This window comes from Semicossyphus pulcher, unplaced genomic scaffold (genome assembly GCF_022749685.1).
Source record: "Semicossyphus pulcher isolate SPU_LCO1_2020_fin unplaced genomic scaffold, fSemPul1.0.p SCAF_5, whole genome shotgun sequence".
Taxonomy (NCBI): Eukaryota; Metazoa; Chordata; class Actinopteri; order Labriformes; family Labridae; genus Semicossyphus; species Semicossyphus pulcher.
Window position 1 is genome coordinate 3,727,725 of NW_027211726.1, and position 23,912 is coordinate 3,751,636.

Consider the following 23,912-nt stretch of genomic DNA (forward strand, 5'->3'; position numbering starts at 1 on the left):
GATTTTTCAAATAGATGCACAATATTACCGGGGATGTGATCTAAAAGGATTAAAATGACATTTTTCATTTCACCTCGACTTTAACTTTAAAACATTCGACCGTAAATCTTTAACTTAAAAACATTTGACTGTAAAACTTTAACTTTAAGTCATTTGATCATAAAACTTTAAGCAAAACATTTGATTATAAAACTTTTGATTATATAACTTTAGCTCGAAAACATTTGCTTATAAAGTTTCAAAAATGTTTGGTAAATGGTAAAGTTGCAATAATCGATTCCTTAATAGTTTTTTAGTTTACATATTATCTATTGTCTTTGCCCTCTCAGGATGTTACCTTCTTTAAAATCTATGAAAAGAAACTCTTTAGATTTATTTGGGACGGTAAACCAGAAACAATTAAACGTAGCTCTTTGTATAATACATGTGAGAATGGTGGCCTTGGTTTAATAAATCTTTCGGCTCTGGATCGCAGTCTGAAAGCGTCATGTGTACAGAGATGGTATAATAATCCCCCCTGGTTTTCATCCAAATTATTTCTTTCCTGAAGTGATTCATTCGCAGGAAAATGTTTTCCCTTTTTTCAACTATCTGCCCGCTCAATGAAAAATTGACTCACCTTTTTCGTGCCTCTTTCTTTCAAATAAACATATCTATTTTGTGAATGACATATTAGATGTCAAAGGAGATTTTCTTTCGTATGATTGGTTGATGTTAAAATATGGGGAGGTAGGTACAAGTCATTGCTATGCCTAGCTATTGTCTGCAATACCTTGCACCAATACTTTGATTGTTTTTGTTTTTAATGTATTTGCTGTTGTTGCTTCTGTTCTTTCTTTCATGTAAAGTGCCTTTGAGTACCTTTTAAAGCGCTATATAAAAAAAATACATTATTATTATTGTTATTATTATTATCTTCATCATGGAGAAATATGATTAAAAAATCACAACTTCATTTACATGTCTGCCGCCCGTGCATTAACAATTACAAATGTCTGGTGAATTGGAAAATAAACACTGCCATGTATCATCATTTTATATCCTCTGAGAATATAATTTCTCATCCCCATCATTTTCAAACACACTGGAAAGATGTGTTCGACACTCCTCTTCCCTGGTTGAAGACATTTTGTCTGTCAATCATCGTGTTCTACCTATTTATGGGCTTTTCAGTTACAATTATTTTACTGAATATTGCCAACAAGAAAAATGTTAAAAACATGGAACATAGCTGATGATAATAGTTGTAGATTTTGTCATGATGAAGAAGAGGATATTATCATGTATTTTGGTATTGTCCTGTTGTTGCATCTTTCTGGCAGCAGGTGGCAGACTGGCTGGCTGAGCAGGCAATCCTTCTACCTTTATCCCCATTTCATGTTATTTGGGGCTTTCAAGATGATCAAAACATGATTTTGAATATCTTTGTCGTGCTTGGCAAAGTTTAGATAACGAAGTCAGTCCAAAAGTTGTCTTGAACAAATAATAGGGCTTGCTCTGCGATTTCTTTGTCCTAACAGAAAGTCTAAGCCTAAGAATTCTAAGAAATTGCTGTGATTTTATTGACTCCTCACTCGGTGGAGTTCAGCTTCCTCTTCAAATTGTCACTGTTCTCCTGTCGAGACAAACAGTGAATAAATCTTACTAATATTGGTGTCCGCATGACGCAGAACATTAAAGCTTTATGGTGAACTGGATATTACTTCCTGTTCGCCGGCTGGAACCCTGAAATACAAATGAAAAATACCACCACATGTTACATTTGATCAACATTCAGAATTTATGAAACAACAAAAATGGAAAATCTGTTCAGTGGGCTTCACAATCACTTATCCACTTAATTGACTACTTAACAGAAATACAATGCAAAATATGCAAGACAAGACTATCACAGGTATTTATTCTAAATTCATCAGGAGATATAAAAAATGTGTTCCTCACCATTATTGTTTCTTCTCCAGATGAAGAGTCCAACAATGCAGACAGGCAGAAGGAGCAGCAGTCCAACGATGACTCCAGGAACAAGACCAGCGGGAAACCCTGAGGGAGAGCCTGCAATCAAAACAAACCATTAGAGTTCATTCACAGTGTTTCAACCTAACAAGCCATGCTGTGTGATTCTGAAAGGGTTTCCATCGTGTAAGTCCTGGAACTTATTCTTTTCATTTCCTTTGATTAGGGCCCGAGCACCAACGGGTGCGAGTCATCGTGCCTCAAGTCAAGTCAAGTCTCAAATCATTAATTTTTTGTCAAGTCAAGTCGCAAGTCATTAAAAAAAAGTGACTCGAGTCCAAGTCACCAAGTCTCATTTATTTGGGCTTTGCAACCTGTAATTGACAAGTTAGATGCCTATCATCCAGGATAGAGAGGTAGGAATCCTGTATCCACCCGGTTCTCAAAATATGGTCCCTTTTGGCTAAAAAAACCCCAAAACAAAATGGCTACGGCCAAAATGCCAAACTTAAGGCTTCTACAGAAGCTAAAGAAGGGTTTAAAAACTAATCAGTGATGTCCCAGTGGCTTTGTCCACCTCTTTCATACAGTCAATGGTTACACTGAGACCAGCCTTACCTTCATTGCTTCTGATCGCTGCTTTGTCCAGTTTGGTGACATTTTCCTCCTTCACACCAGAGAGCTGAAACACACATTCGTACCTCCCCCAGTCTTCAGTGTTCACTGATGAAATGTTCAGTTCAACACTAGTCTGGAAGGATCCGTCGTGGTTGGGGAGGATCTCTCCGTGTTCAACATTTTCATAAAGCTCCTCTCCATCTTTCCTCCAGAACAGCACGGCTCTGTCAGGGTAGAAACCTGTAGCGTGGCAGCTGACTGGAGAAGAGGCAGTCTTCTGGAGGAGAGACACTGAAGGAAGCTCTGTAGGGAGGCAGAGGGAAACAGAAGAGTCTATACTGAGACTCAAGGATGGAGAATTTGTATATCCTACACTTTCATTTTCATTGGCATGCTGCATTAGAAACAGAAAATGCAACAGTACATTGGGTCCTTAATTCTACCTGTTCTCTGCAGAAACGTCCTCCCATAGTGCACGTACATCTTCAGCATGCTGGGGAACTTGGAGATGAGGTAGTGTTTATCATATTCTAATCTATCTTTGTCAGCATCCCATCTGAGTTTGGTGATGAAAGCCTGTGGTTTTGGAGCAGTCCATGTCAGTGTCTGCAGGTCCAATGCGATGAAGTCCTCTCCATCATAACCATACTGGTCATAACCAACAACCTCTCCAGTCTCGTCATCCCACTCACAGCCACTCATGCTTTGCAAAATGTGGGCACCTGACAGATTGACAGAGACAACAGGAAAAGTGACACTCCAGCAAAGTTGGCTATTAACAGATGATATCACATCTTAACTACAGAGACAGACTGACCCACAGAACGCAGTTATTGGATGATGCAGCTAATTATCACGTGGTCGGTGCGGACGGCTAAACAACAGAGAGACTGCTGAGATCCTGACACAGCCCATATCCTCTAAACCTCAGAGCCAATGCAGAAAGGAAATCCAGAAGGGAACCAGAGCTGTCTTGATGATGAGCATTACAAGACTGACACTGAACGTGTCATGGATGCACATGGATATGGACAGGCCACAGCTGTGGAGGTTGGTAGTCACACTCTCTGCCCTTGGTATTAGCAAGGTACTGGGTTGCAATGCTAGCATACTTCAGGTAGTGAGCTGATGTGCAGAGCAGACTGTAAAAGAATCAGATTCAATTCCTGTCTTCAAACTAATCTACAACCTGCATGACCAGATCTCCAGCTCATCAGAAAGGTGAATAACAGGTATGATGGCTGACCCCTAACAAAGTCCACCCTGATGTGGGCATTGCTGTGAAACTGAACAACAAACAAGGATAGAAAAAGACCACTTCTGCCCTCATACAGTGTGACTTACCAAGGACTTAGACAGACTGACAGAGTATTACTCAGGAGCTGCTGTCTAACCACTAAGGTTTTAGAACCATTATATTTTATGGTCAAGACTACTAATGCTTTAAAATGAGAGTACTGTAAATAATACAGTCTTTAAATAGAATTCATAAAAGCTGATGCATTGTACTGATACTATTTTATACAGATCAAGTGGTAAAAACTAAATGACCAACACAGTAAGTCATCTGATTCAGGTCCAGAGCCTTTGCACCTACTGTGGTCATTTATCATCCATGTAAAGTGCAGTCCAGTCAGTCTCCTGTGTTGTTTTTACAGACAGATTATAAAGTTGAGTTTTATAAAGAAAATTGCACATTAAAACCAAAAGTTCAGTGTGAAGTTAAACGTACTGTACCTCCACTTTGATTGAAGCGTTGCATTAAGTCCTCAATGTTGGCTCTGAAGAAGTGCTGGTTCCTCAAACACTTCTGAGAATACCACTCCTGATGTTTTGGATCATCCTTGAATACTTCTTTCATCCAGTCCTGTTTTGGTTCTGCTGTCTTGGTGTTGCTGTCATAGTATCCAAACTGCATTTCATCAACCATCCCGATACCCACAAACTCGGGAAAGTTTGGGACTCCAGAAGATGCAGTGATGAAAAATTTCAGGGAGTGTTTGACTGTTAGACAGAGAAAGAGTTTTCAGCCTTTGGGTTGTCAAACTAAGGTGAAAAATAATAGAGCAGAGATTTGCTCTTAAAGATTATTTTGTCATCTGCAGGTGTCTGACTGATGATAATTGTATACAAAAAACCAAAGCAGACATTCATCACACTTTCCTATGACCTGCTGTGGCCAAGCGGGCACTTTAAAGGCCCTGGAAACTCGGCTTCAGACAGCAAAAATGCATATATGATATCAGAGTTGAGTGAGTCATAAAGTATCCACAAAAATCTGAGTGAAAATAAATCACTAGAAAATCGTGTTGAAAATCGGCTCATTTGGCTGTTCAGAACATTTCTCAGGACTGTGTAGGCGTGGCAGATCCTGTGCTGATTGACACCTGCCGACGTCCGCCTGACCGCGTTCTCATGGCAACTGTCAACACAACAATGGCGCATGGGAAAGGAAATTGTTTTCAGCAGCAGGGTAGAGGGTTTGTTGTACCACCCAGGTATGTGTGCATGTGCACATCATATCAAAACTATTGCTGTCAGGTGATTAAAATAATGAATCTAATTAATAACAGGCTTTGTGAGAAGCACATCACATGTAGACTTAGCCTCTTTCTACATGGTTATTTCTTACTTCCACACTTTCATTGTTCTCTCTTCTTCACCTCATTAAGTTTTAACTCACAAATGACTTTAATCTGATCACTTTGCTTCAGTCACCCCAACACACCTGCACCTGTGCTCTCTGCACCGCTACTGGCCCCGCTCAGTGGAGTTTGATAGACTTTTATCTCCTCATTTCAGTATAATATTGTGCAGCTTGCAGGAGGGAGATCGCCAGGGAGCTGAAAGTTTGATACTGAGCGCACAGCTGATATGGGCACAAAGATTGTTGACATTGCATATTAGAACTGCATATGTATGCCGATGTCAGCGATGCGGAGCGGACCCTCTTTTGCCGTTAGAAGTAAACTGGTCCCGCTGTTGTTTATTTGGTTGCCAAGACTTCGCGAGTGATTGATGTCCTGTGACTCCTGGCACACACAGGCATGATGGGGAAGAAGGCGATCGTTAGGAAGCTCGTTGCAACAGGTATGTGCAGAGACGTTCAGGGTATGTTGACACGAGTTAGCTCAGACTCAGAGAGGAAGACTGATCACGAGCTGAGAAGTGTTATTGCGCCTGTGAGGGCGGGACAACTGCGGTTGATTGGTTCAAGGAAATGTATGACATAATAAGTATCCTAACATAACCACGCCCAATTCAACCCCAATGTCAAGGAAGTTAACAAAGAAAGAATGGCAATAACTCGAGTTTGGATTTAAACTAATTTCTAAAACTTTTTAGATGCTTACTAGTATGTACATAAGACCATAAATTACACAGTTAGAAGGATTTTAATTAACAGGGGCTTTAAGCAACAAACTCAATTAACTACCTTTCTTTGCTGCATGTCAATTTTGAATTATATTTCATTATAATTTAATATGACGTTTACATTTTCAATGTAATCATTTCAAATAGTTTCAACTATTTCCTCCGAGTAGTTTTTGATCAAACTCGATCTCTCCGCCCAGAGGAGCTTCTGCTAGAGTTCAACTTTTCCAAGAGTGAAACAATTTGTAGCTTAAAAGTCTATTCTTTGAGTTATTCTTTCCAACACCGAAATTCACAGTGTTCCGCGCTCCACAGCAAGAAATCATCAACATTGTCACAGAAACCAGATTAATGTTAATGTTCCTGAATGCGCACTGTCCCTGTTAGATAAATTAATAATCAGGAAGTAGGCTAACATTAATAATCAGGAAGTGATCTTACCTGTCGATGCAACATCACAGAACAGGAGCAACACGAATACAATTTTCACAAACGTCATTTTACAATCAACAAGTAGCTAAGTTTGGATAAGTGAGAGACGGTCGACTGATATAACGGTTTCCGTTTATACTTGGCAGCGTGCTGTGGGGCGTGTCTGTTCTTGACTGTGACAAACTTTTCTTTCATTTTCGTTTTTTAAATGACAATTCAAGTGTTTTATCAAATACTGATTACAGACCCGAAATAAATTACAGATGTCTGTATAAAACTACCGAATAGATATATTTAAAAACCTTTAGTGTAAAGCTACTGAAGCTGATAACCCATGTTCCCTACATACAAATATAACTAGTTTATTTCTTTTTACCGTACTGACGGTGGCAGAAGGGCCCGAGGTAACCTGTTTGAGCTGCCGTGGTGCTCAGAGTAGAGGTGCACCCGAAACTGCTTAAAGTCTGTTTTGTGGAATAAAGGCCAATTTTAGCAATTTATTAAAACTTTTTTCAGTATATTTTCCCCCATAGTATGATATGTAATTTGTACTGTGAATGTATTGTTGATTAAATTATTATTGAATCAACATGCGTCAGTAAGAAATGTCTGCTTTGCTCGATGAGTTCGGATTCGGAATCAGATTTAGAATCAGAATCGGTGTTTATTGCTAAGTAGGTTTACACATACAAGGAATTTGTTTTGGTGATTTTGATGCAGAACAATTAACACAGAACTTGAATAAAATCAAGATAAAAAATAGGAATAAGAATAAAAATATTAAAGCAATACGTATAATACAAATAGTACAAAATATGTACAACAGGTGTGATTAAAAACTGTACAGGTGTGCAGGATATTGAATAGTGCAAAGAGCTTACAGTATTAATTTAAAAATAGTGCAGAGTATAGACAATATAAGTCCAGTGTGCATTCATGTAAGGCATAGTCTGAATTACAGACTTAACACTCGTTAAGTGTTGAGTGACTGAGGGGCTGGATGAGAGTCCATGTCCTGTGGGGGGGTTGAGGGGGGTCAGGGCCTTGTTGACGAGGCTGGCAGCAGAAGGGAAGAAACTGTTCCTGTGTCAGGAGGTTTTGGTCCTGATGGAGCGCAGCCTCTTGCAGGAGGGGAGGGTCTCAAAGACTCTGTGACCGGGGTGAGAGGGGTCGGCCTCGATCTTACCTGCACGCCTCAGGGTCCCGGAGGTGTACAGGTCCTCGAGAGATGCCAGATTGCAGCCAATCAGCCTCTCTGCAGAGCGGATGATACGCTGCAGCCTGCCCTTGTCCCTGGCAGTAGCAGCAGCGTACCAGACGGTGATGGAGCAGGTGAGGATGGACTCAACGATGGCGGTGTAGAAGTGCACCATCATTGTCTCTGGCAGGTTGAGCTTCTTCAGCCGCCACAGGAAGTACATCCTCTGCTGTCCCTTTTTGATGAGGGAGCCGATGTTCAGCTCCCACCTGAGGTCCTGGCTGATGATGGTCCCCAGGAAGCGGAAAGACTCCACAGTGGAAACAGTGGAGTCTCTGATGGTGATGGGGGCGGGTGTGGCTGCTGTCTTTCTGAAATCCACAACCTTCTCCACTGTCTTCAGAGTATTAAGCTCCAGCTTGTTCTCACCACACTAGGTCAACAGATGGTCAATCTCCCACCTGTAGGCAGACTCATCCCCACCAGAGATGAGTCCAATGAGGGTGGTGTCGTCCTCGAACTTCAGGAGCTTGACGGACTGATGACTGGAGGTGCAGCTGTTGGTGTACAGGGAGAAGAGCAGAGGGGAAAGAACGCAGCCTTGAGGGGAGCCGGTGCTGATGGTCCTGGCGTCAGAGACATGTTTCCCCAGCTTCACATGTTGCCTCCTGTCGGACAGGAAGTCTGTGATCCACCTGCAGGTGGAGTCGGGCACGTTCAGCTGGGAGAGCTTGTCCTGAAGCAGAGCCGGGATGATCGTGTTGAAGGCAGAGCTGAAATCCACAAACAGGATCCTGGCATAGGTTCCTGCTGAGTCCAGATGCTGGAGGATGAATTGAAGGACCACGCTGACTGCGTCATCTACGGACCTGTTGGCTCTGTAGGCGAACTGCAGGGGGTCCAGGAGAGGGTCTGTGATGTCCTTGAGGTGTGAGAGCACCAGGCGCTCAAAGGACTTCATTACCACAGAGGTCAGGGCGATGGGTCTGTAGTCATTAAGTCCTGTGGTCCTTGGCTTTTTGGGGACAGGAATGATGGTGGAGGCCTTGAAGCAGGCTGGCACGTGGCAGGTCTCTAATGAGGTGTTGAAGATGTCTGTGAACACCGGGGGAACATTGGTAGAGAAGATGAGAAAGGGTGTTATGGTCATTTGTTTAAATTATACTGTTTAATTGCACTTTGATTGATTGTGTCCATATCATTCTGCTGTAAGCTTCTGGATAACTAAAATAAATGACTTCATCTGCAGTTAAAGTTAGAGCTTCTTGGTACTTATTCCAATGTGATGAAGAGATTCTTTAAAGAATATCAACATAGCCTCTTCTCTGTGATGTAAAAGTACAGAGCCAGGTTCATAGATGAAGGATCTAATCGGCTGGTCAAGGCTCCCTAGCGAGAGTTTATTTGCGGCTTAAATTAATTCCAGCTTTTTTCTGATAAGGAGGTAACTGTTGGTAACTGCCCATGTTTTCACATAATATCTTTAAGTCAAGTGAGTGAAAATGTAGTGCGGAAAGATTTAGGAAGAGGATAGTTCATAGCCGGATGAATCTCCTCAGCACTAATCCTTTTTGCAGATTCGGCATAAATATTTGTGGGACCAGATTTCATTATGGGAAGTGGTTTCTGTTTGTAGAGCTTTTGTTGTCCACATAGTTTTGAACGATGAGCACGTATCAGAAGACTGTGGTTGCATGCTGGAAAAACAGCGTGCAGAGCGAAAAGGGCGGAATGCAATCCGCCGTACAACTCCAACTGCAGTCTCACTTCTCAAGTCGCTAGTCAGACTGTAAACGATGCAGCGCACGGAAAAGGAAGTCTTGGACGGAAGACCTTTATCGTCAACCACATTTGCTGCACCGGAAGCCCCAAAATGTTGGTCGTCGCTCTCAGAGGTTGACAATACATTAATTACATAATAATATCTTACCAATCAAGTATCTCCCATTATGTTCCCATGTTTATCACGGACAGAGTAGAAAATACTGGTTTTGAACTGAAATATGTCATATGTGTCATCTGACTGAGCTGACTTTCCAGTTGAGTAACTGAACTGACCGAAAAAAACTTACTGAGAGTAAATACTTATTTAATAATTAAAAGTTTTCAAGATGAAAATCTTATATAGGCTATTACATTGGAGTTAATGAAAATGTGATGTTTTGATTGAATTTATTTTAGAAATGACTCCTCCTAAAATATGTATTCTAACCTACTTTAATGCATTGTGAAAGCGTTATTGAGGTGAAAGCACGTGTTCTCTTCTTTTCAATTAAGTTAGTTAATACTCTCTTATTAATAACTGTATATCTATATTTGCAGCGTTCTTCGCAGACCTACATCCTGCTCTCCTCCAGGATGCTTCTCTTCCCAACTGCCGAAAATGATGAGTCAAATTCTGGCGTCTTCTCGCGATATTTCAACTGAGCCCTCGTCATTCCTCTTGTGTTTACTTTACATCATCGCAAGTAAAAAATATGTAGCATTTATGAGTGAAAAATGTTTTGATACTATTTTGGTAACGTTTACATACCTTTACAGTCGTATCATGAAACATCAAACGTATCTTTTCAGAGAGTGAAGATGACAAGGACGCACGGAAGGAGACACACACTTGGAATGGAATGCGTTCCCGCGAGATTTCGTTGCGTTTACTTGAGTAAATGCCACGTCTTACCAGCAGTACCACCGCAGACTGAAATATTAGCGGTTTAGGAAACATATCAGTCGCAGAACAGAGTTATCCAGCGGCCTGACAGGGAGTGATACCTGACACAACCCGGTAAGGATAAACAGTTTGTTTTTCATTGTTTATAACAGTTAGTGATGCTGCTCCTGCTGCAGCAACATGTTAGCATGTTGGTTATTAGCTAGCTAGCATGCTAATAGGCTTACTTTACAATGTAGTGAAGTCGGGATGTTCATTGTTTGATGAGCGGGTCTTTCACAGTTTACTGTGGGATTAAAGCCCACACTTTTTAGAGTTAAGAGATTATCCTGTTTACGTCCGTATCCGATGTGTGAAGCCGCCAGAAAATAAACAAGATAAAGCTATGTAAAGTCACAAGGGTGACTGTTAAGTTAGCTACAAACGAAAGTATCTTAACACTGAACGTTAACTCAGACTGCAAACATCAACAGGAGCCATTACCTGCTTGTACTGTACATCATGTACCTATGTAAACAGTTTGACATCAGGGCTAGGCAGCTAAATTGCAGCTAAGCGTTTTTTTTAATGTATTGAAATATCCCTAAATTTAGTAACTGTAGAGGCCAAATTCCGGTGCAGTATGAAAAGCTGCCATATCATAAATAAAATGCTCACTAGCTGGTCTGGTGATGAAAGAATAGCTCTGCAAACGACAGTCTCACTGAGGATGCACTGCTATCCGATCATGTAATCCAAATTGAATGTTAATCTGTAACACATTGTATGAGGCCCGCAGACTGGTGAATGGAAAAGCATCTTTGACCATATGGAGGGACCATATTTTCTGCACAGCTAATGCCTTGTGAAAAAAGTCCACTATAGCTGATTTATTTCTTCCAAAGCAGTGGCCAAAGTTTCCACACAAAATAGAAGATAATCAGAGCATCATTGCACAGAGGTCCAAACTGTATGCTTTCAGAATCGGCTTTATTGGCCGAGTATGTACACATACAAGGAATTTGACTCCGGTTTAACTTCGCTCTCTATGTACAAGCATCAAACATTAAATATTAAACTAAAATCTACAAGCCTACCGTAGACATTAAATATTAGATATTAACTAATTAAACTTATTTCCCCCTTTTTTTTGCCGTATTTGCACCAAACTTCAAATTGTCCTCCACACTGTCCGGGATTTATGAAAATGGAGTGCCTCAATTTATTTATTTTTAATGTAAACTGTACGGTAAACCATACTGTATTATCTCATCCTGCTAAAATGTTGCTGCTATCACATATACATGTCACTCGCTTTATCCCATAACTGTCACTGTTACTTGTCACTTCGTCCTACTTGTTTAACAGTTGTGAATAGCTCTTTAATTTAATTTAATAAATCTCTGAATTATTGCAGTCGATGGAGTCAAGCAGTCTTAAAATAAATGTCACACTCTAAGCTTTTTAGATGAAGTACACAAGTTGTCAGAGTTTTGACAGCTGTTATCACACCTCAGCAGTTGACTTGTTTTTTGTGTGAAACCATCTCTGACTTTCAGGTTATTGGTAGGTGAACGTGGTGATAATGTGCTGTTGGTTGCGCATGTTGTTCGTCCCAGATAACGCAGACTAAACATCCCATACGTCACTGTTTGTGCTGCTGGAATCAGAAACACTGCATGTCATTTTTTGACATTCAAAGTGAAGCTATTGGTTTAACTGCATGACAAAGATAGTGTTTTCAATGTAAGAAGACAGAACATTTGCCCTCCATTATCCAGCAGAGGAAACACCATCGTTGCTCTTTGAGGCGTACTGATTGATGTCTTTGGCCTTTTTCTCCTTGTCAAAGGGGATAAAATGGGCTGCTCCCGTCTGCTGGCACTGACGGTGGTCACATCGGCACTACTCCTGTTAGCCTCCCATCCATCCACCGCCCACAGCCATTCCCATGGCGACCATGGACACGCCCACTCCCACGGCCACCATCACCATGGCCACCATCACCACGGCCACTCCCACGGCGAGGAAGATGACGGGAGGATGTTTCATGGAGCGAGCAAGTATAGCGCCGAGGCCAACCTCCCTTCAGAGGAGGACGAGCATCACGGACACGCCCACTCCCATGATCACGGACACGCACACTCCCACGATCATGGACACGCACACTCCCACGATCACGGACACGCACACTCCCATGATCACGGACACGCACATCATGAAGAAGTTGTCCATGTGCACAAGGAGGGGAGTGCACACGGGCACTCGCACGGAGGAGAGAGGGTGGCGAGGGAGGCGGAGAAGAGGGACCTGGTGGAGCTCTGGATGCAGGTGAGGCTTGGGAAAGAGATGCACGGTGTTTTATTCTCCAATAACAGCTATTTTTGTTGCTAGGCAGGGTCACAGTGTATGAAAAAACTCCTGAAAGAAAGTCTGTGTCCTCCCTTTAAACTTAAGTACAAATCGAGTCAGACCCTCGTCCCTTTAGTGCATATCAACCCCACTCTCTCTTCCTCTTTGTCCTGTCAGTCTTCACTTCCCTTTAAATACAGGCAAAGGCCAAAAAAAAAAGTCCCAGCTAAACGGCAACTTTCTATTTTTACACTTAGGTCTGCAAGGATTAGCGTAAATACATTTAGTACCATTACATCTAGTGGTGTCTTCTCATTCCATCCTCAGCATGCAAGCGTGTAAGTAAATATTACAGCGTCTAATACATATGACCTTATTTAGATACATGCAAACAGCACAAAAGCATGAGATCATATTTGCTCTGCAGCATGTGAGGGCAGCATTTCACTGTTTGCCTGTGCTTTGAGAACTAGGTGGTTCTTTGTTTGTCTCATGCGCACACGTTTAAAGGCTGCAAAAGTCACGCAATGCTTTTGTGAACCCACCATTGTTTGTGAATGGTGTGTCTGTTCCTGGCCTGACATATTCTTCCCTGGGAAAGTAATAAAAAGTAAACTTCCCTCCATCCCTGTCTGCAGGCGATCGGAGCGACCCTGCTGATCAGTGCGGCTCCTTTCCTCATCCTGTTTGTGATCCCAGTTCAGTCCAACAGCGACAAGCACCAGAACCTGCTCAAGGTGCTGCTCAGCTTCGCCTCAGGTGGACTGCTGGGAGACGCCTTCCTCCACCTCATACCTCATGCTTTGGGTTGGTAAATCGGTTCCTTTTCTTGCTTTCTTGACTGAAAGGAAGTCAAATGAATAAATGCTCATTAAATTTTCAGTTGTCTTTTTGAGTTTCGAGTCAGTGTCCTCTTGTGTCGCATTTGTTCTGCGCAGAGCCGCATTCCCACCATACGGAAGATCATGGACACGCAAAGGAAGAGTCGCATGACCACGGACACTCCCATGGTTTGTAGAAATCACCTTTTCTTTTAGTTTATGTCGTAAGTTTGTGCTTTTTTAAATCTTCTAGAGGTGCGAAAACAACACTTCATGTATGGGGAGATTTATCTAACTTTTATACACTGTAATAAGTAGAAGTAAACCTCCTCTGTCTGCACAGGAGCTGCTCACGGTCACATGATGTCGGTGGGTCTGTGGGTGCTCGGTGGGATCATCGCCTTCCTGGTTGTGGAGAAATTTGTGCGTCTGCTGAAGGGAGGCCACGGTCACGGACACTCTCACGGACACTCACATGGTACGCTTCCTGAAGTTCTTCCTAACAGAATTTATTGTAATTCATGGAATATTAATATGAACAACCAGAGCTTTCTATATCTGTCTCAAATAATAGATTAAGATGAATTTGCACATTGTTATTTTGCAGCCCGCTTCATATCAGAAACATCTGTAGCCTCAGCAGCTGCTCTGGGATCAGGGGCTCATTTGTATTTTGTATTTTGAACACAGACGCTCCAAAGGAAAAGGACAGTGATGCAGAAGAAGAAAAAGAAGAGGAGAAGAAAGAGGGGGAGCAAAGCAAAGACGAGAAGGAGCCAAAGAAAGAGGAGAAGCCGAGCACAGGTGAACAATATGATGATTTTTATAGACGGATAATGAACGCACAGCTCCCTCTGCTGGTCAGCTGCTGAACTGCAGTGTGGTGAAACGTAAATATTAACAAAAGAACACAAGTAGACAAACAGCAGTGAACCTGTCATCAGCGAGGCTGCTTACAGAAGGACAGAATGGGTGTGTTTACATAACCATACCTGTGAAGCAGGTGTCGGCCTTTTAAATGCAATGTGATCTTTGTAGTTTATAAATGAAGTGGACAGACTTCTTACAGGCCTAGAACAGCCACAGACACTTTAATACCTTATTATTTTTTAATAGAGCATTTAATTTATTGATGGCTGTTGGGATGTAGAGTGCATCCAAATATATAACCTAAACTACCTTTTACAATGCTGACAAACATCCATCCATTCGCTATACCGCTTATCCTGTTCAGGGCTGGAGCCTATCCCAGCTGTCACTGGGCGAGAGGCGGGGTTACACCTGGACTGATCGCCAGTCAATCACGGGGCTGACACATGGAGACTAGGGGTGCTGAAAAATGTCGATTCATGTCAGAATCGCAATTTCTACAATTCTGAATCGATTTAAAACTTCCAAAAAAATGTTTTTCGTCCTAATTAAATGTTAATGTAATCAAAAAAAAAAGGGTCTTTTGTCTTAGGTTTACCTCTGTGTATTTACATGATTGTATCAAATATAAAAGCTGCAGAATCTTGAACACATTTCATGTGCTGTAATGTCGTATAATAATTTGCCACTGCGGTTTTCTTCGCACACAGCAGACAAGAGTAAGTCCTGAAATAAGCACCTCTTTGTAACAAATAGGGCATTGATTGTGAATCGGTTTGAATCGAGAATCGATTTCGGATCGAATCACAAGATGTTGAAAGATACACACCCCTAATTCACACACCTACGGGCAATTTAGAGTCACGAGCATGTCTTTGGCCTGGGAAGGGAACCCACGCATGCACGGGGAGAACATGCAAACTCCACACAGCGCTAACCACTGCACCACTGCGCCGACCTACTGACAAACAAAATATATATATATATATAATTGTAGAAATATGGACACAATCGTTATAATGTGTTGAACTATGTTCACAGACAACTACCTTTAAACCCAATTTTAATCCAAACGCTCGAGTCATTAAAGTCATAAAATTATTTTTTGTATTTATTCACATTTTAGGAAACTTTCTTCTCAGGTTTTACCAAAAATGGTAATTGGTCAAGTTATTATTTTAAACCTAAGAGCCGATCAGTGCTGAAACTGCTGCACTGTGGCCTTAAATTTAAAGGCAAAACGTAGACATAATGAAGTATGATCAACTCCCTATTTGATTGTCTGGCTATGTTTTATAATGTGTGCACGACGTCTACATCTCCTTTTTGATGTGTAGCAACACTTCAGCTGTACGATTAGCGTTCTGAATGATTCATAGCTGTCAGAAGTTTAAATTTACTGCTCGGTTTAAGTAAGAAGTTTAATTCGGTGGATCAGGGTTTGGCCTCAGCCCAGGTCACGTTCTCCTTTTGATCGAGCCGTTCATTTGCATGTTTGGGCAGAAACTGCTGTTGTGCTTGTGTAGTTTTTCTCCTGGCTTCACTTCAGTCGCTCACGTCAGCGCGGGAATGTGCTGCTGGCATCATGGAAGTCTTTGCGATCAGGGCAATGTGTCATCTGTCAATCAAACAGCTAATCCTTAAACACAGCAAAGCATCTCTGTCTACCTGCTCCCAGTGTCCTACATGGAGGGGGGCTGGAATTGGTTGATTATTGAGCCCTGATCTGGGTACAAATCATACTTTTATATGTAAGTGCTCGATTCCCCCTCTCCTCACTGTGCTGTTGTTTCTCTTGCCTTGTCTAACACTTTAAATGTGCCAATATAAACACTTTTTGCAGAACATTTAGTGCAGAAAAATATTCTTGGGGCGATTTTTAAATGGTGCCATCATGTAGTTTGTCCAGTAGAGGGCGGTCCAACTCCAGAGATCTTCTCACCACTGTCTGCAGCACATCAGAGCATCACAGCTGAGCAGACATTGGTCCAAACTAAACTAATATAGATATTGGTTCAAGAAAGCAGCATTTACATGGTCCTATTTAAGGCTGCACAATATATCGTTTAACAATGGCAATAAAAGTCACATTGCAGGACGTGCAATGTTGAAGCAAATGAACTGAAACACGTCAAGCTGCTACTTTTTTGTTGCTCGGTGCAAAAGGAAAAGTCGCCAGTTTCTCATGTTTCATGACTTTTCTACAAGAGAAGTCTGTCTGACGTCACACTCCTGCAGCTCTTCACCAGAGCACACAGAGAACTGACCGCTGTGCAGCAGAGCCTGTGTGTCACCTGCCTGTAAACTGTAAAAAAACACAACGCTGCTGCTGTCACAGATCATGTCGGCCGGATGATCGAGGCAGACGCCCTGTCACACTGTTATCAGCAGCACCCCCCGCCCCGGCCCGGTGCTTGTTAACGCTGTGGCCCCGTAAACGACCGTTTTTACCGGCTTCACCTGCAGCACACACTCGGCGTGAGGTTGTGTGTGCCAACAGGAAGTAGGATATAATATGTTTTTTAGTTTCGAAAAGTTCCGTCACCGACCTGATGAAACTTATGTGTGAACACCGTTAAAAAGGCGAGATGACATACCGTAGAAGTGACACAACTGCAGCCCACAAGTCTGTTTGTTTTTAGTTTATAAAGAAACGTTTTTTATGCAGGTGTCACTCAAACAAGTGTGGTGAAAGTAGGAGATGGGTTTTGTTTTCTTGTGCTCGATCATGGAAGAAAAAGTTGCAGTCGTTTTTTTCCAATATTGTGCAGCCCTATTTTTTTTTTTAGTCCAGCTCTCATATTTACTTTATCATCCACCATATCTGAAAAAATCCCCATTTATTGGTCTCTCTTGTACTCTTGTGTGTTTTATACCCTCTTTTCCTCCTAACCTTATTCATTCTCCATTTTCTCCACTACCACAGACATCAAAGTGTCCGGTTACCTGAACCTGGCGGCTGACTTCACACATAACTTCACTGACGGCCTGGCAATCGGGGCGTCTTTCCTGGTTGGTCCAGCAGTTGGCGCCATCACCACCATCACCATCCTGCTGCACGAGGTCCCACACGAGATCGGAGACTTTGCCATCCTCGTCCAGTCGGGCTGCACCAAGAAAAAGGTAACTGACGCCTCCAGGTGATGTTTATAAGGATCTAATGTAAAAGCGAGACTGAGCACATAAAGGTTCCTGGTTCTGCGAGGCTCTCAGTTTACTTCCAGTCTGTGCAAAAAACACCTGATAACTATACTGCACAACCATCCAGTTGCTTGAAGATTTTCTCTTTGCTATTAAACTCAACAGGATTCACATTTTGTGTCAAAACCTCACAAATGAGCTGAAGAAAATGGCATGCTTCAGGGAAGTGTGAAGTTGTGCAACTGCATATTTACATTCTTGGTTTCATGGCCGACTGGGCGAAACATTCAGAAGTGCTGGCTCACTGTGTGAGTGCGGTGGGGAAAGAAATGTGAAAATGCAGCCAAAAGCAATAGGTGTAAATATTTACAAATACAGCATTCTCTAAATATGAAGTGGTAATTTAAGGTTACCGCCGTGTGGTTTAGCCGACTTGGTTTGTGGTCATATTATGTCAGTCAATAAGTTATAAGTGAACAGCCTGTCATGTTGTTGCTCCTGCATTTCTCTGTACAAGGATGCAGCTAAAGAACTAAAGTGCAGAGATTGGGCTGACAAAATGAAGGTGTAAATACAAGTGCGGATTTCATGTTGTGTTTTTGAGTGGCTGGAAGATGAGGTTAAAAAGATGAGGAAGATGAGGCTTAAGTTGTGGAAGATGAAGCTGAAAGCGAGGACGGTGAGGCTGAAGATGAGGATGGTGGTGAGGAAGATGAGGCTAAAAATTAGGACGATGAGGCTGTCGTTGAGGAAAGTGAGGCTGTAGGTGAGGAAGATGGGGCTAAAGGAAGGTGAGGCTGAAGGTGAGGAAGATGAGGATGGAAAAAGTGAGGAAGATGAGGCTGAAGGAAGGTGGGAAAGATGGGGCAAAGGAAGATGAGGCTAAGAGAGAAGATGATGAGGCTGAAGGCAAGGAAGCTCAGGCTGAAGATGAGGGAGGTGAAGGAGGTGAGGCTGAAGATGAGGCTGTAGGTGAGGACGATGAGACTGGAGCTGAGGAAGGTGAGACTGAATGTGAGGAAGATGAGGCTAAGAGTGAACAAGATGAGACTGAATGTGAGGAAGATGAGGCTAAGAGTGAGGAAGATGAGCCTGTAGGTATATAGGATGTTTTCAAATAATTGACGTTCTGACTGCAGTAATCCTCTTCCTGTTTCCCATCAGGCCATGTGTCTCCAGCTGCTGACAGCCATCGGAGCTCTGGCCGGCACAGCTTGCTCCTTATTGGCAGAGGGCGTTGGCGCCGCAGCCACCGCCTGGATCCTGCCGTTCACAGCCGGAGGGTTCGTTTACATCGCCACCGTGACGGTGCTCCCTGAACTGCTGGCGGGCCGCTCCAGTTTCGGCCAGTCTCTGTTGGAGATTCTGGCCCTGCTGTTGGGAGTCGGCATGATGGTGCTGATTGCTGAGTACGAGTGAGACGCAGCGATATGACAGAAGCTGCTTACACAGTGAGACAGACAGGAAGTGAGAAGGTTAAAGGTCGAAGGGTTGAAAAATGGCGGTTTTAAGAAGAGTTCAGGTGGATTATTTGTCAGGTTGTCAGGGGTGTCTTCTCTTGTCTTTTATGCATTCTGTTTTGGGACAAACACCACCTACTGATGGCAGACGGATGATTTATGTTGTCTTTGTGTTTTTTTTAGCAGTTCACATCACTGATCTGTGTTCATGTTTCTTTATTGGCTTCTTTGAGAACTGGTCAGCAGGAGAGACTGAAAAGAAACCTGTTGGTTAACTGTAAGGACGGCTGCATTTACTGATCGCCTCCATTAGGACAGGAGGGGAAATTCTGTATGCACGTCCTTAAATTCACTCGCTGCTGTCCCTTTGTGGATCATTCTGCTTTAACTGACAAACGGTTGCCCCTAAAAGTGGCTTTGAGTAGAACACTTTCCTTGCCAAGTGGCTGGTTTCTTTATAATTCCATTTCAGAGCCGGATCAGTAAAAGAGAGAAGAAAGCAATGACCTCCCTAACTTTTTCTCTTTACATTGATCTGCTCAGTTATACTTGTTTAAAGGGTAATTCCTGTATTTTAAACCTGAGCCCAATTTTTTGGAGTCTAAATGAGTAAAATGTACATTTTGGAATTGCCTCAGCAGATTGCTTCAGCCAGCAGCAGTGAAACAGGCTGTGATGGCTGCAAGGTAATCCTTGTGGTTAACTGCACCTAATCATCGTACCTCTACTAAAGGGGCCTGTTATTGCCAGTGACAGGCTCAGATTGTGTCTGACAATAAAAGAAGGCAACCTGTAAAGTGGAAGACCCTTCTTTCTGAGGCATGTTTCTTTTACTGAAACCAGAAACGGCCGTTAAATCACTCTTTTCAAAGCCGCCAAACTCCATTGACAAAAACAGTAATTTTACCTTGCAGAACAACTGAGAGTTGCGTGTGTACCGCTGCCTTTATTGGCTGTTTTTTTTTTGTTATTTTGTTTCACACAAATATTGCATTGATCAGAACTAATGATTCGAAACACCAAAGTCACTCGATAACAGAATAAAACTTAAAAATTGAGGCGGCCGTTGAACAGCAACTCCCATGTTCCACCAGGTAAAATAACTGTTTTTGTGAATGGAGTCTGGCGGCTTTGAAGACAGGTTTTTCCTGGGTTTAAATGGATCTTACTCTTAAACAAAAAGGTCTACCTCAGTCAGTATCCTTTCTGTAATCGTGTAAGGCACTGAAATACTTGTCTTTACCACAGACATGCTCGGATTATTTTAAGTAGACGTACTTCAATCGGGCATGTTTGACACAAAAGATTTCGTTGCAGCCGTTACAGCCTGTTTCAAAGCTGCTGGCTGAAGCAACCTGATGGAACACTGAACTATTTTCTACCTTTGAGGCATTCAGACCATGGTAAATGTAAAACATTGGGCCCAGGTTTAAAAATACTATTCATTTTTAATGTCTGTTTCCTTTGGAGATACAATGATTGTTAGTATTTTTACATTCCACAAAATAAAGGTAAATGTTGTGGCCTCCACGCATTGGCATCGTATTTCCTCTCTCTCCTCCCTTATAAAGGAAGACGTTTAAACCTTAAACAATCTTCACAATCAATTGTATATTTTCCAATTAACGGATGATTACGAAATCCAAAAATACAGACTGCTGTGATCTTTCAGCACATTCTGTAATTAAAGACTTGGAAAATGTAGTTTGAGACAATTCTTTAATTGGTTGATTCATCTGTTTTAATGGAACATAAATGCAATTCAAGTTTAAACAAAGCAACATAATTTTATCTGCTATTAACAAAACTGACCACAAGAGGGAGCAAGAGGTCCCTCAGTGTGTGTTTGACCTTCACCAATACCTGTTCCCTCAGTAATTACCTCCATCAGTCATCTGATGGATTAGATTACAATGCAGAAATAAGATACCTGATACCTGACACATATCACATCCATGTTTATATGTAATGATTGATTCCTGCTGCTGTTGTCTTCTACTGCACACTTCCTAATACTTTCTAGACAAGTCAGGACATGTACAAAGGGTGAACTAAAAATGTGGAATAGACCTGCAGCAAACAAGCCTAAAATGAGGGAGAAAAATGAACTTTTTTATAGCACCTTTTAAAGAGTTTACAAAGTGCTGTGACTGACAAAACGGAAGTAAGATACTCAAAGACGAATTGTAGGTACAGTTGACATCAAAGTAAAAGCAAGAAAGCAAAGATAAAAGGCTAAGGATGAGATCAGTGTAGTTGAAAACATTCAAAAGCATGTACTTATAAAAAGAACATTTAATAAGAAATTATTTAATTTAAGAAATGTTTCACGTTTTCCGCTGATTCTGCAGCCTTTAGATTTCAGAGTTAACTTTGGAGCAGTAAGTAAGGAAACATTTCTGCTGTGTAACTCCAGGCCAGACCCACATGTGCTTTTTAGACCAGATTTTACTCAGCATTTTTAGAGTCCCCATCAAACGGCTAACAAACACCATTTGATTTTTATTCTTAAAAACACATTGAGGACCCATAACTGCTAACTAGCTAGTAGGTCCTGTTTGTCATGGGGCAGGGCAATGACTGTGTGATGATGCGTCTCCATCTGCTCCCATTGTACGAAAGTGATGCCAAAATAGCCCCCGTGATAGGCGCTGCCATCTTGTGCTGATGACGTAATTCGGAGCCAGAATCTGCGCAGTAGAGATCGCCGAAGCCACTTCCACGAACCAAAACGCAGCAAGGATCCCGCTCACCGGCGTGTTTAACAGCAGAACAGCTTCTTGTGTTGGTCAGAGGTTAAAGTTCACAGGTATGGAAACTTCAATGACTGTAGTGATTGTTTTTGTTACGTCTCTTCTCGCCGTTCGCCCTCCACTCTGCTGATCCGGAACTGATCGATTGCAGGAGCCGTATTGGTCAACAGAGCTGTCAATCATCATTTTGACAGCATCAAATATATAATGAAAAATAAACTTGTCAGGAAAATGAACACTTGGACGTAAATCAGCATGATAAGAACTAACTATAATGACAGTTTAGTTGCCACTAAACGACGGCCTTGACGAGTTTTGTTTTCAGCTGTAATTTTATGAAAGGGGAAACCTTGTTCATAGTGGGCGGGGCCAGACACAATTTATTATTTGAAGCAGAGCATTTTATATGTCTTAACACATGACCGGAGCTGCTCTTTAATGCTTCAAAGTGCAGGTTGATAACATTTTTTATACCTTGCAGGATGTGCAAAACTTTTATTTTAATTTCATGGCAACATCTATGTTCTAGAAATCTGCAATTAAGACTTTTTTTTATGCTTTTCATACACAAATTATAAAGACTTATGAGACTTTGCAATTTTTCCGTGCACCAAAAGTTTGTTCACGTCTTTTCTTTTACCTGTGCGAGCAATACTGCCAAGATGATCCATCACCCTGACAGGTGTGGTATGTGGAGGTGCTGATGGAACAGAAGACAAAATGCAGCAGTGTGTTTGTGTGTGGTTGAGTGGTTACATGCTGATAGGATAAGAATCAGAAGATGAGGAACAGAATCGACTGCAGGTGTTTGTTTATTTAGGCGTCATGAATAAAAGCCTCGGGTCGCTTCTGTGTATTTATAGGAAACAAAACAGATTTGGGATTAGGGATGTTTTAGTGTTTAGATGTTTCCTGAGTAACGAATATAAGCAGTGACACTCCTCTGGTCACTCTAATCGACTTCTCCAGAAGAGATTAAACTTGCATTATAAAAGCAAAGTTTCCGTGCAGTGGTGTAATTACAAGTTATCTCTTAGAAGTTGAACAACATACTGGACTGTTGATCTAATCAGCAGCTGACTGCTTTATTTTTTTAAATTTTATTTCCTTATTCTGAAAACAGCCAGCAGGTTTATTTTTGTCTCTCAATGTTCGAGAAAGGAGAAGAAAAAGCCTCGAGAGGAAGCGAGACGTGTTTACATGTGATTTTAAAATCTCTGCAAAATGACTTCAAGATAATAATAATAAGCAGAAGTTAGTTAATCTATTATAAAATCCTCCTCTGTGGTGCTGCTTCACCTGCCTGCTGTTTAAACTGATTTAAAGCGCGGGCCGTGTGAATACTCCGCTCTGATTGGCTGCAGGGCGTCTGTTATTTCCTGATAATGGACACCATCTGCTCACTGTTCTAAGTGACTCTGTTGGCTATGTATTAGCCTGTACCTACGATTTGTAACTTTATAAACAGGTATGTGGTTTGATGGTTAGCGCTGCTGCCTCACAGCTAGAAGGTTCCTGGTTTGAATCCCGGTTCAGACGTATTGGGGGCCTTTCTGTAGCCCTTTTTACAATGCCAGTTCAAGACGGGATTCTTACGCCTCTATTACGTTCCGTCTTCTATGTAGAACCCACGGAGGGGGTATGGTGGGGCAAAGTTAGTAACGGAGGCGAAACGGTGTCTGTGTAAACGGCAGAGCTGGCACGGCGGAACAGCGCTGTGTGTTTGTTTACACCTTGTGCACGTTTTGCTGCCGCTGTTTAGAAACACACACTAGGGCGGCTTCACGTCGGCGTTGCTTGGTCCAGTGTAAAATGGCAAAGGTGGCATTACGGCTCTGAGGCGGAACCGCAGGGTAAAAAAAAAGCTTGTGTGGCGTTTGCATGTTCTTCCCGTGCATGCGTAGGTTCCCTCCGGGTACTCCGGCTTCCTCCCACAGACCAATTTGTCTTAATTGGTGACTGTAAATTGTGCATAGGTGTGAGTGTGAGCGTGAAAGTTTGTCCGCCCTGTGATTGACTGGTGATCAGTCCAGGTGTAACCCCGCCTCTCGCCCAATGACAGCTGGGATAGTCTCCAGCCCCTCGTGACCCTGAACAGGATGGTGGTAAAGATAATGGATGGACAGGTATGGATGTCAACTGTTAATGATTTTGAATCTTGCTAGCATAGCATTAGCTTTCTTGCTAACTTTCTTGCTTGCTAGCCGAGCCAAAGCTTTCTATGAGCTGGGCGGACAACAAAAATCTGTAGATCTGTTTTATTTACTGGAGAATTGAGCAACATTTCCATTG

The 23,912-nt window shown here is 42.1% G+C and overlaps 2 protein-coding genes across 2 annotated transcripts; one reads left to right on the plus strand and one right to left on the minus strand.

Moving 5' to 3' along the window:
- Window positions 1–219: 219 nt before the first annotated feature.
- Window positions 220–6,482, minus strand: LOC138608834 (major histocompatibility complex class I-related gene protein-like). The gene is made up of 7 exons (XM_069681411.1): window positions 6,388–6,482; window positions 4,309–4,575; window positions 3,015–3,293; window positions 2,572–2,874; window positions 1,942–2,052; window positions 1,707–1,725; window positions 220–1,614 (listed from the first exon to the last, which is right to left on the minus strand). Exons 1-7 carry the CDS (start codon window positions 6,443–6,445, stop codon window positions 1,605–1,607), a joined length of 1,047 nt encoding a protein of 348 aa, XP_069537512.1. The 5' UTR covers window positions 6,446–6,482; the 3' UTR covers window positions 220–1,604.
- Window positions 6,483–10,245: 3,763 nt separating this feature from the next.
- slc39a7 (solute carrier family 39 member 7) lies at window positions 10,246–20,544 on the plus strand. Its single transcript, XM_069682125.1, has 8 exons — window positions 10,246–10,358; window positions 12,076–12,554; window positions 13,214–13,382; window positions 13,514–13,585; window positions 13,740–13,874; window positions 14,087–14,200; window positions 17,193–17,389; window positions 18,572–20,544. The coding sequence occupies exons 2-8, from the start codon at window positions 12,084–12,086 to the stop codon at window positions 18,824–18,826; spliced, it is 1,413 nt and encodes a 470-aa protein (XP_069538226.1). The 5' UTR covers window positions 10,246–10,358; window positions 12,076–12,083; the 3' UTR covers window positions 18,827–20,544.
- The last annotated feature ends 3,368 nt before the right edge of the window (window positions 20,545–23,912 follow it).